The sequence below is a fragment of the Sus scrofa genome, chromosome 9, assembly GCF_000003025.6.
Source record: "Sus scrofa isolate TJ Tabasco breed Duroc chromosome 9, Sscrofa11.1, whole genome shotgun sequence".
NCBI lineage: Eukaryota > Metazoa > Chordata > Mammalia > Artiodactyla > Suidae > Sus > Sus scrofa.
The window spans coordinates 118107141-118122503 of record NC_010451.4 but is presented as its reverse complement, the minus strand read 5'-3'; the positions used below and the strand labels follow the sequence as shown (position 1 = coordinate 118122503).

The following is a 15363-nucleotide window of genomic DNA, read 5'->3' as shown; positions in this document are numbered from 1 at the left end:
ACAGAACTAGGAAGACTCACTGAAATGTGGAAATTGGTTTGTTGCAGCAACTAGTGCAAATTATTCTAGCTAATAATTAATAAGAATTTCAACATGCCCTTCAAATGCTTAACAAGCAATGAAAAAAATCAAAATGACAAGGCATAAATATTAGGCAGAGATGGTGCTATCATTATTCAGAATATCATGCTGGCAAAATTGTCCATTTGGAAAAATTAGAAATGGAGTCCCAACTTCATACCTGCAAAAAATATATATTCCGCATAAATTGAATATATATTTCAATTTATGGATTTTTTCTTTTGAAGATATTCCTTTACTTTTCAAGGTATTTTCTGAAAGAGGTAAATATGTGATCTCAGTCTGCCACTTTGAATTAAAAATCACAAGGAGTTCTTCATTTCTGTCAGGAATTCTAGTTCTAGATTCATTTAGGAGAGATAAATGACAATGCTGGCACAACAAACCGAGGTTTCAAAGTGCTCCACATTTTTTGGTCTCATTATTCAGGTGAAAGAACTTTTTGCAATATAAAAATATGCTAAGAGGGAGTTCCCGTCGTGCCTCAGCGATAATGAACCTGACTAGTATCCATGAGGAGGAGGGTTCAATCCCTGGCCTTGCTCAGTGGGTTAAGGATCCGGCCTTGCAGAAGACTGTGGCATAGGTTGCAAATGTGGCTCGGATCCTGTGTGGCTGCGGCTGTGGTATAAGCTAGTGGCTACAGCTCTATTTCCACCCCTAGCCTGGGAATCTCCATATGCTGTAGGTGAGGCCCTTAAATGCAAAAAATAAAAATAAAGTAATAAAAATACACCGAGTAAAAAAAAAAGAAAAGAAAAGAAAATTTCCACAAAGGAAACAGTATTGTTCTTCCATGATATACAAAGGAATGCTCAATAATGATGTCCAGAGTTAAGTACCTAAATTTAGCTGTCAATATAAATCTGTATTGGAGTTCCCTTGTGGCACAGTAAGTTAAGGACCTGGCATTGTCACTGCAATGGCTGGGATCACTGTTGTGGTGTGGGTTCAGTCCCTGGCCTGGGAACTTCCACATTCCAAGGGAGTGGGCAAAAAAAAAATACATATGTATGTGTGTGTGTGTGTGTGTGTATACAGTATCTATGTTATTAATCAATACTTAGTGAATATATTTGAATAGAGAGCAGCTAATCTGCCTTAATTTTAGAGAGTGAGGTGATTTCGCACAAGAAAAGTATTTTCTCAGTATTTTTTCTTTGAAGAGGTCATCCAGGAGGATCATTATCTTATTAAGCAGTTCTTTGGAAAAAGCAAATTCTTTGTGAGGATAGGCCAGGAAACACTTCATATCATCTAATCAACCAACCAACTTTCCTTGAGCTATATGTACTCTATACTGCATGTGGTAGGCGAATTAAAGCCCCACTGAAGATAACAAGGCCTTCATTCCTGAGACCTGCCAATATGCTAATGTAAAAGAGATTTTGCGGCTGGAATTTGCTGACTTTAAGGCAGGGAGGTTGTCCTGGATTATTTATGTTGGTCCAATGTCATCACATAGGTCCTTAAAAAGTAAAAGAAGAAGGCAGAAGATTCAGCCAGAGATGCAGTGGAAGAAGGTCCTGACCCACCCACTAGGACTGGTCATCTAAGAAGGGGGCTCTGAGCCAAGGAATGCAGGTAACCTCTCGAAGCTGAAAATAGCCCCGAGCTGATAGCCAGTAAAGAAATAGGAACATTAGTCCTATGACCACACAAGATTCAAATCTGCCAACAACCTGAATGAGCCTGGAGGCAGAATTTCCCCAGAGCCTCCAGAAAGTAAAGCAGCCCTGCTGATACATTGAATTTAGCCTTTAGATTTAGACAGAGAAACCAGTGAGCCAAAATTCTGTCATTATAAACTTTAAATTTGTGGTAATTTGTTACAGCAGCAATAGAAAAGTCATACACTTTTCATATCCACTGCTCTTGGTACTGCGGTGGATATCCACACTCAGATTTTCAGCATGGAATTCAGCTTGTAATTTCTTCAGAGGTAATATCAGGATGGATTATATCTTGGTACCAACCAAGTGTTTCAGAGTCACGCAGTATCACAGAGCACAGCAAAGGGAGAATGGAGAAAGGCATATTACACTCAATTTTAATTTGTGACTTTGGTTTAACTGACTTGAAACCAATATATGCTCTTGTGTCCGTTGAACTGTGGTCAAACAGAGATCACTTGATTCAACAAATCTTAGCTGCTGAATGCAGGGTGGAGTACTGGGATTTTGGCCAGCAGCTTTACCTCTTTGACCTAATTTTTCCAAACTGAAAATGAGATAAAACCAGTTTCTACTATTTCACAATAAATTGATAAAGGGCAAGTGCAGCTGAAGAACAGGTTTAATAGTAGATGCTCAGGGCTCTATGTGAGAGGACTCATTGGGTAGGGGTGAGAAAAGAAATACCTGCTGTATCTGAGTAGAATATTCAAATTTAGAACATAAGTATTACTATACAAACTCAGGAAAAAGAAACATACTGTCAGATGGAATTTTTTCTTTTTAGGGCTGCACCTATGGCATATGGAAGTTCCCAGGCTAGAGTTGCATATGAATCCAAGCCACATCTGCAATGCCAGATCCTTAAACCACTGAGGGAGGCCAGGGATCGAACCCACATCCTCATGGATACTAGTTGGATTCTTAACCTGCTGAGCTACAGTGGGAACTCCCCAGATGGAGTATTTGTTTTACTTGACATCACCTTCAAAGGTTAAGAATAGGACCCCAGAGATCCCGCTGTGGTGTGGTGCAGTGGAAACAAATCTGACTAGTATCCATGAGGACACGGGTTTGATCCCCGGCCTCGCTCAGTGGGTTAAGGATCTGGTGTTGCTGTGAGCTGTTGTTGTAGGTCACAGATGAGGCTCGGATCCCAAATCGCTATAGCTGTGGTGTAGGCCGGCAGCTGTAGCTTTGGGAACGTTCATATGCCCCAGGAGCCACTAAAAAAAAAGAATAGGCTCTCAAACTAACTTCTTTTCCAACATGGTATAAATTTAATTATAATGATCATATCCAAATACTTTTCACCCTTCATTCTAGATTGTTAACACAAATTCATACTTTAGTTCTACTTTAGCATTCCCAGTTTCTTACAGAATTCAGTGGGTGATAGGAACAGGTATAGAAGGAGTGTGATTTGTCAGCAACTACATCTGAACACTCAGGGTAGGAGGTAGAAAGAAATATCACTCACCATCTGGGAAGAAACTAGATACAAATTACAATGGACAATGTACTGTTTAAAACATTTCTCGATTCAGCTATACACTTTCCCAGACCTCACAGTGATGCAACACTGCTGCCTGGGTGGTCCTATCCAGGGGCAAATGTCTTGCAATGGTATTGGCTTCAGTTTCAGAGAGAGGTGTTTTGTGTTTTCTTCTGCCCTTTAATATTACCTGGCTTCCACCTCAGGATGACACCAATTGTTCTATGGGTTTTGTTTTTGTTTTTTTTTTCCAGAATGCATGAGACCTCATTTTGCTTCGGCTTATGATCTTCAAGTGGATCCAAACTTACCCATATATTCTTAAAATATGTACACATTCACCATATATAAAACAACTTTGTTTGCCTAGTCACTATTGGCTTTTCCTTCTTGGGTTTTGGTGTGTGTGTGTGTGTGTGTGTGTGTGTGTGTGTGTGTGTGTGTTTTAGGGCTGCACCTTTGGCATATGGACTTTCCCAGGCTAGGGGGCGAATTGGAGCTGCAGCTGCTAGCCTACACCACAGCCACAGCAAAGCAGGATCTGTGCTACATCTGCAGCCTACACTACAGCTCACGGCAATGCCAGATCCTTAACTCAGGGACTGAACCCACATCTTCATGTATAATAGTCTGGTTCATTACTGCTGAGACACCAGGGGAACTCATGTTTTTTTGTTTGTTTATTTTTAAGCTAACCCTATTCAGTAACTTGTGTTCACCTTCATACAGCCCCACCTATAATTCTGATTTGCTTAGGCCGTATTTTACAAGTACTTTGACTAAAATTGCTGACGGTAGGTTGCAAAAGGAAATTAACTTCTTTCAACAGGATGACTGACTTACTAAGGTATTATTGCTATTAGTGTACCTTCTCTAAAAAATGCTCATAATTTTATATAGGAAGACTGGAAGGGAATAAAAGCTAATGATGCAATTCTAGCAATGAAAACAGCATGATAGACATTTTCAGAAGGAGTTGTTCTCCAATTATAAGAAATTATAGTTCTCCACAGGTAACTGTCTACATTTGGTTTTAATATATAACTGTCTACCTTTGGTTTTAATATATAAATTGGTATTTTAATTTTATCAGTAGATTATGGATTTCTTTCTGCTAGATGTGTTATTATGCTATTGGATTATAGAAACTTCTATTTCTTTCGTGTCCATTCATATGGACAGAAAATATTTTTTTCTTCTCTATTTAACTATTCAATAGTACTGTTAATTTATATCACCTACATTGTTATATCAAGGTAACCACATTAAATTAAGAAAAAAATTAATAGGAGGCTATCATTCACTCAGATCTGGGACAGCAAACAGGGCTAACAGGAAGCAAACCCTTCAGGCGAGTCAAGCAAATAAACCTTTCAGGGAGGACATTTTTTTATTTTTTATTTGGTTGTGCTTGAGGCATATGAAGTTCCAGGGCCAGGGATTGAACCTGAGCCACAGCAACCATTGACTTGAACCGAGCTGCCGCAGTGACTATGCTGGATCCTTAATCTGCTACACCACAAGGGAACTCCTAGGGAAGATCTTTTTGGGAGATTGGTTACCAAAGGGCAGGGCTAGTTGGAGATGGAAACCAGTGGCATTATTTTCCTAAATTATATTTAGGTAAGACACCTTAGAAATATGTCTGGGAAATTAATACTCTTGGTAATTCCACTCCATTTAAGCTACATTAAATTTTACTTCAGTAGCAGTGTTTTTGTTGCAGAGTTTGGATTTTGTCTTGTCAATTTCCAGGACTTATTCTCAGGCCTAATTTATTTAACAACATGTTGAAATTATTTTAATTATTAGGACTTAGTTTTTTATTCCACATCTACTCTTATTTTTCATTAAAGCTTTCTTCTCTTTTGTTAGTGTCTTTTCCTGAATTGTCTGACTTCCCCTGAATGTGGGTGTGTTTTGCCATTCTTCCTCTTTTCTCTTCTGCTTTCCCAGAAGATCTTGCCCCTAGAAACTAGAAAGGACTGTAACTTTAAGACTAGTCTCTACATTTATCTGGTATAAAAGAGAAATTCTATTGCATCACATTCCCTCAGCTTCCTTTTGCGTATTGAGATTTTACTGATGATAGGTTCCAAAGAAGTAATACTAAGCTGATACTCTTTCTAGGAGACTTCTCAGCTGGGGTCATACCACTTTCTGTCCCCTGAATAAGATACCTGGAAGGGAAGGAATTCTTGTCGTGGCTCAGCGGAAAGGAATCTGACTAGTATCCATGAGGACGCAGGTTTGATACCTGGCCTCACTCAGTGGGTTAAAAATCTAGTGTTGCTGTGGCTATGGTGTAGGCCAGCAGCTGCAGCTCTGATTTGACCTCTAGCCTGGGAACCTCCATATGCTGTGGATGCCGCCCTAAAAAGACAAAAAAGAAAAAAAAAAAAGATACCTGGAAAGAAGAGGCTATTTTACATATTTTTCCTACACTCCCTAAAATACTTTTTTTTTTTGCTTTTGTGCGTGTGTGTGTGTGTGTGTGTGTGTGTGTGTGTGTGTGTTTAGGGCCACACCTGTGGCATATGGAAGTTCCCAGGCTAGGGATCGAATCAGAGCTACAGCTGCCAGCCACAGCCACAGCCACAGCAGATCCAAGCAATGCCAGATCCTTAACCTACTGGGATTGAACCCGCATCCTCATGGATACTAGTCAGATTCGTCTCCACTGTGCACACAACAGCAACTCCTACCTGATAAAATATTTATCACAGTATTTCTCAAAAGGTCAGTCACCTGCATCAGGTTCACTTGGGTGCTGATAAGAATGCAAATTCATGTCTTAGCCCAGAACCAGAGTCAGAATCTCTGGAGATAAAGCTTAGGAAACTGCAGTTTTATTTCTGCTATGTGCTGAATTTTCTCCTGTGCCTTAGCCCGAACTTTCAGTCACTGCCTAGATATGGTTATTTGAGTGTATTTTCATCCCATGCTTACTTAACACATCCAAAATTAAACCATCCATTGGCCATCTATAATTGTCATGTTGGCACACCTGGAGTCATCATTGGAGTCATTTATCCCTGTGTTCTATCATTTTTATGTAATCAACTTACTGGGCTTCGTATCAATCACTAGGAAAGCCTATGATGACAGACATAGGTCATGTCCTAAAGGATTGTATTCTTTTACAGAGAATAACTTAATGCTGTAGACTCTTTTGCATGTGTGTGTGTGTGTGTGTTTCCAGAAATACTCCTTTACCTACCTTGTCAGCACCCTAATCTAGAATCTAATCACCTATGCTTAGACTGTTATAATTTTCTCCTAATTCGTTTCTTTGCTCCTAATCTCCCACCTCTGCTCAAAGATTATTCTGAACATTTAATCTTCAAAACACCATTGTGAAAGTATTTTACCCCCACTTAATGCCTTCATTGTTTCCAGCTGCTTGTAGGCTATTTTTCAAAGTAGATTAGAGGCTCTTTAAAGTATGGCTCCCCCATATAAACTCTTTTACCCCTACAGGCACTTATCATAGGTCAAGTATTGTGTTACATGTTAGGAGCACAAAGCTGAAGCTGATAGGCTAGTGGAAGACAAACATATACACCACTAAAATACATTATATGTGCAAACAAAATATTCTAGGAGCAGAAATGAGGGTGCAACTCTTCCTGCCTAGGAGTCAGTAAAGCTTCACATCAGTTGGCTCTTGAAAGTGAATTTAAACAAAGTTGGAAAATGCAATGCTCATAAAAGGGAGATGGTTCTTGGAAATCTGATATGCTCATACCTATCATTATTCTGAGCAGAAACTTGAGCTGGGAATTCCAGGTGAGCGGCTAAGGCAGTCCTCAGTAGGTTCGCACCTTTATGCAAGTTCACTGCCAGGTAAATGGCTCAGCCTTCTCTGGCGCTGTCCCTTCAGCATGGACAGGTGTTCCTAGGGAAAGGTGCATATAGTTGCACTATAGTCTTCAATACCCAGGACAGAATTAAATCAGAGATCTTTCCCTCTAAGAATCACAAGATAATAGAGTTGGAAGGGATACCGAAAATTCCAGTTTAGTTGTTTCTAATTTATATCTCCCAGAATCTTAGGGAGTTTCAAAGTGGCAAATGAAAAACTGAAATCAACTTTCAGTATTCGAAAAAGCCTACCAGAAATCGCATCTTCTGGTGGTATTAACTGCTAGGTTTCCTTGTTTTGTGATAGAAATCACATCAAATCCACGTTAGATGTGGGCTTTAACCGAGTTGTGTTCCGATTAAATACAATTTGCTTTTTCATGTTTATACTTAACTTGGTAAATAACTTTTCAAAATCCAAGAGATCATAGTCGAACCCATAAACTTTCCATAATGTTTGTAATTTACGAAGCACTATTCACTGACTTCAAAACTATGGAATGGTTAAAGCATAGCCCAGAGTCCTTGACTCTTAGTCCACTGCTCTTTTCAACTGCTCAGAGCTTCTAGGTTCCTTCTGTGTGTCCTAGGCTTCAGAGCCTCCAATCCCGGATTCGGAAGCACCTGCTGTGCCATAGCTACTGGGTCACACTGCCGCCTTCCAGTCAGCAGCGACCGCTCCCTGCCCACGTTCAGGAATGCGGCTCGCTGCCACGCATGCGTGGTGCAGCGACTCACCGCCAGCGCCGCTCCTCTTCCCCTGGAGCTGGGACCCTGGGTAACCTGCGAGGGTCGGAGCCCAGGGTGCGCCTGCGCAGTCGCTTTTGGAGCGCTCCTCATCTTCCCCCTCCGCCAAACCGCTCGGCCACCACTGCCATCCATTCCTCTCTCTCCGCAGCCCTTTCACCCCTTAAGACAGCCCTGCCCTCGGGCGCGTCACGAAGGAAACCAGCTCTCGATGAGGGCAGCGGTCGTTGCTAGGCCGCCGTCGCCCAGGGAGCGCTGTGCGTGTCTGAGCGCCGTGCGTGTCTGAGCACCGCCCCGGCAGCGGGCGCGTCTAAAGTTGTATCCCCCGCCGCTCCCGCCCCTTCCGCCGCTCGCGCGCGCGCACGGCCGGCCCACGGCGCGCCCGGGTTGGCTGCGGCGGTGATCGCGGCGGCGGCGGCGGCCTCGAGAGCGGTAGTGGTTCCTGCTCTGCTTTAATAGTTCCCTCCGCCCCCTCCCGCCGGACGCTGCTGTGTGGTTGCCTAACAAAAATCAACTTTATTGTTTCTCAGCCCCACCTCCCGGCGCGTCGCTCGTCCTCAGGATGCGCTGAGGCGGAGGGGAGGGAGGCGGCGGCAGGTCCCTCTCCTCCGAGCGCCCGTCCGGAGGGGAGGGAGTCACGATGTCTGGGAGCCGCCAGGTCGGTTCGGGCTCCGCAGGGACCAGCCCTGGCTCCTCGGCGGCCTCCTCGGTGACTTCCGCCTCCTCGTCCTTATCCTCTTCCCCGTCGCCCCCTTCCTTGGCAGCTTCGGCGGCGGCGCTGGGGTCCGGCGGGGCGGCCCAGGCCGCGGGCTCTGGCGGCCTCGGGGGCCCGGTGCGGCCTGTGCTGGTGGCGGCCGCCGTGTCCGGCAGCGCCGGGGCGGTGTCCGCGGGCCTGTCCCGGCTGAGCTGCGCCGCCAGGCCCAGCGCTGGCGTAGGAGGGAGCAGCTCCAGCCTAGGCAGCGGCAGCAGGAAGCGACCTCTGCTCGCCCCCCTGTGCAACGGGCTCATCAACTCCTATGAGGACAAAAGCAACGACTTCGTCTGGTGCGTTGGACGAGCAGCCTTCTGCCTCTCTCTACCTTAGGACTTTCTGCTGTTGGGGCGGCTGGGGTCCGGGGTGAGGGCGGTGTGTTGGGCTCTGTGGCGGTGTCTGCAGAGGGATCCGAGCGTTTGCAGGGGTTGGTGAGGAGAGGTGGGGGAGTCCCGAGGCAGGATGGCAGGATGGAGGTATTAAAGACGTCGATGCTGGTGGGGAGAAGTGGAGGGAGTTTAGGGAGTAATAAATAAGGGGAGCGATGGAAGGTCAAATAAATTGCTGTACAGAAAAGGAGAAAGTTGGGCACGGAGGTTGGGCCTTGCGTTTTCTGGCTATCTGAGGAATTAGGCACCCTGTCAGTCCGGATTGCTCGTTGAGGTTAATTAAAACTTGTACAGAGAGAGAGGCTTAAGGTTCCCGGGATGCTGAGGGAGGGAGTTGGTGGTCAAAATTTTCTTATTGGAAGTATGGTGGATGGTACTCTAAACATGGATGTTTAAAGGGAAGTAGTATTTGATGTAAATATCCATCGTGTGTCCGTGTAAATATCTCCTCCCACTTCAGAGGCTGGGTCACTTTTAAATCTGTTGTTGACGCTCCTGTAGTCAAGGAAGTCTGTTCACCAAAGAATTCCACCTCTCAGCTGAACGTCTTGAAAGAGGGGACCACATTTATATTTGTCATTCGTGTGTCAGATGCAACTGTATTACATTTGTATTAACACATTAGAGTATACTGAAACTTCGGATTTGAGAAACACTAGGAATTGTCATCATAGAGTCTTGAATGATACACAGTTACAACTTTTGGCATAGAGAGGTTATCCTTGATAAGTGAAAGATGGAGTTGATTGTCTTGCTGGAGAGTGTTTGGGAATTTTCATTGGGTTTTGTATCTACAACCCAATCCAAGTGGTAGGATTACGAGAAAGGAATTGCTTGTAGCTGAGTGAGAACTGGTAGGATTTTGTGCTTTTCCTCTGGAGAAAATTGCCGATAGAATATTAGTGATGTAGGAAGTTGACTTGCACTGTCATTGTAGGGGAAGTTGATTCACTTCAGGGTTGAAGATGATCTGAATTGTTGTCATTAACTATGATAGGGCTAGAAGTTGGAACTATAAGAAAGTTATTGATTAGACTTACAGTTTTTAGTTCTTGCAGTGAAAATGTCATGCATATTTTTGCATTTGTCATAAATAACTTTGGATTCAGAATTGATTCATTTTTCGCTGAAAGTGGGCTATAATTATAATTGTTATTTATAAATAATTTAAGTAGTTTATGGTTGGAACTAAGAGGTGTTTGTGTTCTTAACCAGCAGAGAATGCCATATGATAAGGTAGAAGCTAATGAAACAAGGTGAGGGTTTGCAGAATTTGTCTTGTTAGCCGCCATTTGCATTTCAGTTTTCCATAGGCTAAAAGAAAACAAACGTGTTGTTATCCATATAGGTACTCTAAAATAGTGTAAAGGGTGTGAGAAATAAGGGAATCAGTCATTCATTCAACAGATATTTATTTCGCGTTCACTGTCTGCCAGGCACTGTAAACACTTCATTATACTTTAAGTCATTTTGTAGGGGATTGGAGACGGATGGAGTATGAGCAGCTGGCACTTATTTTTATTTTATTTTTATGGCCACACCCGTGACTTATGGAAGTACCCCAGCCAAGGATTGAGCCACAGCTCTAACCTATGCCATAGCTGCCTCAGTGCCAGATCCTTTAACCCACTGTAGTGGGCCGGGGATTGAATCCGCACCTCCACTGCCACCTGAGCTGCTTCAGTCTGGTTCTTAACCCACTGCCCCCCAGTGGGAACTCCTACTATAAAAATTTTTAGGGGTAAGGTTATTAAAATTTCTATTAGTTTGTTACCTAATGTTTATTTATTTATTTATTTATGGAGGTTCCCAGGCTAGGGGTCTAATTGGAGCTACAGCTGCCAGCCTATGCCACAGCCACAGCAGATCCGAGCCGCATCTGTGACCTATACCACAGCTCACAGCAATGCTGGATCCTTAATCCACTGAGCGAGGCCAGGGGTCGAACCCTCAACTTCATGGTTCCTAGTCGCATTTGTTTCCGCTGCACCCCAACGGGAACTCCATTGTTACCTAATTTTTAAAAATTAAAATCCAGTCTCTAAGTTTTTACCCTGTAGTTTAGATTTTTTTGCTTTCATTTATATTCCAAGTGGAAGTGTCCAGTGAGAATCTGTAGGTAAAAGTTATAGGGTGTTCTTGTAGTGGCTCAGCGGTAGTGAACCCAGCTAGTATCCATGAGGACGTGGGTTCTATCCCTGGGCCTTGTTCAGTGGGTCAAGGATCCAGCATTGCCGTGAGCTGTGGTGTAGGTCAAAGATGCATCTTGGAACACATTGCTGTGGCTGCTTACAGCTCCGATTCGACCCCTAGTCTGGGAACTTCCATATGCCGTGAGTGCAGCCCTAAAAAGACAATAACAAAAAACAAACAAACAAAAAATTGTAAGGATTTGGAGTTTCCTGGTGGCCTAGCAATTAAGAACTTGGTGTTGTCACTGTTGTGGCTTGGGTTTGATCGCTGGCCTGGGGACTTAGGCATGCCACAGGTGGCCAAAAAAAAAAAAAGTCCCAAATATTTGACTTTGTAAGAATCTCATAGTTTGTTGTTTCTTTTTCTGTTGAGGTTGAATATTCAGAAGAATTCATTAATGGGAATCAACTTTCTTGATTCTTAAGCTTTATTTGATTTGGCCAAGCCTTTGGGGTAGGAAGATAAGGATTAGGCAAGGCCCAAGGAATACTTTTCATTTCTAATTGGCTCTGGGTGGTTGGCCTGCTTTGCTTCAAGGTCATACTGTGAACCAAATCCAAATTACTCTAAGCTTTTACATCTAAATGAGGCTTAAGTTTGAATAATGATGATAATGCTTTATTCATCACATTTTAAAGATATACTTTTAAAATGAAGTCTATACTTCATTTTTCATTTTATCCTAGAGCAATTTTGTGCAGTTATATAGAACTTCCAGTTTTAATATAATACTAATATAATTGTATTCTCACAGCGGTACAGAGAAGTTAAGTAACTTGGTTTCAGATTGGACAGCTGAGGGACAAAATGTAAACGCAAATCTCCCAGTTCTCAATATAGTGCTTTTTTGGTATGGCATTAAAAACATTCACATCTATAAGTACATGTATTTAACCTTGTAATTCTTAAATGTGGTAGATTGGAGGGAAACAGCTGTTTCATAATCACAGGATTTAAATGTTTTTATCCTTAATCATTCCCTCTTCTTGCCTGTCTGCCTGTCTATTTCCCAAGAAGACGAAACAGAATTGGAGGCTGGAGTGGGCAGTGTAGTTTGCAGAAGCTCCCTTGGTGATAATGACTTGTCCTCTTCCCCTCCTTGTGAAGAGTTGATTTAAAATCAAATGCCTAATTATTAGTAACACATATCGGCCTCACCTGACTTATATTTGAAGGCAAATACTTAATTGCAGAATTGATGAACATTTTAGGGATTTATAGTTTTCACTTTAATATTTCTTTCGTACAAAGGATTGAAAATATGTTTCAGGTAATTCTAACAGTGTTTATAAATGGAAAATCTGTACTACAGTTGAGAGTCGTATACAGTTTTAGGCTGGATAGATCTCTGACATTCAAAGAAAATCTTTGTTACTTTGATTTTTCATACATGATCCATTTAACTAAACTATGAGTCTAGCCTGTATTTGGAAGACTTCTTTCTTTTATTCTATCACATTACTACTGCCAATGCATTAGCCTGAACAACTGCTTGAAGTGATCTTTTCTACCTTTTCAAGTTCCAGATAGTCTTTTTTTTTTTTTTTTTTTTTTTTTTTTGCTTTTTAAGGCTGCACCTGTGGGGCATATGGAAGTTCCCAGGCCGAGGATTAAATCAGAGCTACTGCTGCCAGCCTACCCCACAACCATAGCAACTTGGGATCTGAGCCGTGTCTGTAACCTACACCACAGCTCACGGCAATGCTGGATCCTTAATCCACTGAGCAAGGCCACGGGTCGAACCCACATCCTCATGGATACTAGTCAGATTCATTTCCACTGTGCCACAGTGGGAACTCCTCCAGATATTTTCTAAATTGTAGCAGAAATACGTATTTTTAAGTAGATAGCCCCTTGTAAGGAAGGTTAACTCTTCCTGATGAAAAGGTAGAATCTATGTTAAGTCTCTCTACCATTTATTAACTATGTGACTACCTCTCATGTCAAACTATTAACATTAGACTGTCCTGAAGGAGCTCCTGATTTAAAGTGAAGAAAGACTTTTAGTCACATAATTATAGTTATCACGTCCTGGCATTATTGCTTCTCTTAGTACTATGGCAGATGTCAAAATCTCCTCTGAATTCAAATGTTGTCTCACAGTCCTCAACATAGCACTCTAAGCAGCAACTCTCTATTAATCACATTTAACCCTAAAGATGAAATCTATTGACCATTTCCTGCTAATACAAACTGTTAAAAAGTGAAATAAAATAGGAGATATCATGAATCTGTCATGATAAAGATAAGTTTGAAGAAACTTTTCGTTACTTATTTATGCACAATGTATGTACAATGTATAGCTTACTGCATATGAGGGTGGAAAATTTTTGTTTTTGTTTAAGACTTTTTTTAAACTGAAGTATAGTTGATTTACAGTGTTTCAGGTATACATCACAGTGATATATATGTGAAGTGTTTTTGAAAGTCACTAAATTATGGGATACAGTTTCCCCTCTGATAGTTAGGAAAGTAAGTGGAACATGTAAGTGAAATGGTCACATTTTAAGACCATTTTGAGTCTATAAATAGGACTAAATAATTTAAAGAGCTGTTAAGCATATTCAAATATTGAAATAAACGTAAGAATTTACTACATTATTATTATAGTAACATCGGTCAATAATTTCCTTGAATCTGCAGAACTGAAACTTGGTGATTCTTTTGCTTTATAATACATGTGCCATTTGGATAACAGTAATGATGAAAGAAAGGTATATACTCTGAAGAAGATAATGTCAGTTTTTTTTGTTTTTTGTTTTTTTCTGTTTTTTAGGGCCGCACTCCTGGCATATGGAGGTTCCCAGGCTAGGGGTCTAATCGGAGCTGTAGCCACTGGCCTGCATCAGAGCCACAGCAACACCAGATCTGAGCCATATCTGTGACCTACACCACAGCTCACAGCAGCGCCAAAGACTTAACCCACTGAGTGAGGCCAGGGATCAAACCCGCAACCTTATAGTTCCTAGTCAAATTCATTTCCACTGAGCCACAATGGGAACTCCAAGAAGGTAATGTCAAATCATAGCAATTCATTATGGTTTCCTGACTATCGGATGGTGGGTCATGAGCATTGTTGTCAGCGGAAGACTTAGGTGAATCAAATGACAGCATAAAGAAGATTATGAAGCAGGATATGAAAGATTGTTAATTTGAATTCTGGTCTACAAATTGAGAGGGTTGTACTTGTACAGCAGTAGTTCATTACTAAAGAGTGTATTGATTAGTAGCTAACTACCTTTTCCTTTTATAATATTTTCCTGGTAATAAACCAGCATTACTTAGGTGATCATATTCCATCTAAGAATTGTTATTGATTAAAGCAACCACAATCTTAAACCTTATTCACTCTTCTTCTCCTTGCATATGTATATTATTTTTGATGAAAGAACAAATTAAAAAAAAATTATTTGTTTTGGGAGTTCCCCTCACGGTGCAGCAGAATAGTGGGATTGGCTGTGTCTCTGGAGCACTGGGACACAGGTTTGAGTCCTGGCCCTGTGCAGTGGGTTAAGGATCCAGTGTTGCCAGAGCTGCTTCATAGGTTGTAACAGCAACTTGGATCTGGTTCCTGGCTCTGGAACTCCATATACTTTGGGGTGGCCAAAAAAGAAAAAAAAAATTATTTGTCTTGGAGTCCCCATTGTGGCTCAGTGGGCTAAGGGTCCAGCATTGCCTTTGCAGCTGCTCGGGTCACTGATGAGGTGTGGGTTTGATCCCACACCTGTCACAGTGGGTTCTTTCCTTGGCTTGGGAACTTCTGCATACTGATGGTGGGGGAGGGGGACAAAAAAGATATAATTTGTATATAATAGAAGTCACCAGTATAGTTCACTGAGTTTGGCAAATGAATACATCTACGTAATCACTCTAATCAAGATGTAGAACATTTACTCTAGAAAGTTCACTGTGTGACAGCTTTGCACTCTGTCTTCTGCCCTCACCTCTGACACCTAGAGGTCAGTGATGTGTTTTCAAACATTTGCTTTGTCTAGGATTTTGTATTAATGGAATTGTTCAATATGTAGTTTTTTGTGTGTGATATCTTTCATTTGATGTGATGTTTTAAAGATTCACTAATTTCGAATGATTCTCTACTTTTAATTGGTGAGTAGTATTCTATTATACGGATATAACATTTATATATTCATTAGTTAAAAGATATTTGAG

General features: G+C 41.7%; 1 protein-coding gene across 6 annotated transcripts in view; it reads left to right on the top strand.

The window, feature by feature from the left end:
- RFWD2 (ring finger and WD repeat domain 2) overlaps positions 8236–15363 on the top strand; it is a 200765-nt gene continuing 193637 nt past the window's right edge. For 2 of the 6 annotated variants that reach the window (XM_021063675.1, XM_021063677.1), the window contains exon 1: positions 8248–8904. In XM_021063675.1, the coding sequence (XP_020919334.1) occupies positions 8501–8904 (404 nt within the window). In that variant the 5' untranslated portion in view covers positions 8248–8500. Of the gene's footprint in view, positions 8905–15363 lie in introns of all 6 variants that reach the window. The other 4 variants (XM_021063680.1, XM_021063679.1, XM_021063674.1 and 1 more) reach the window with 3 other exon arrangements.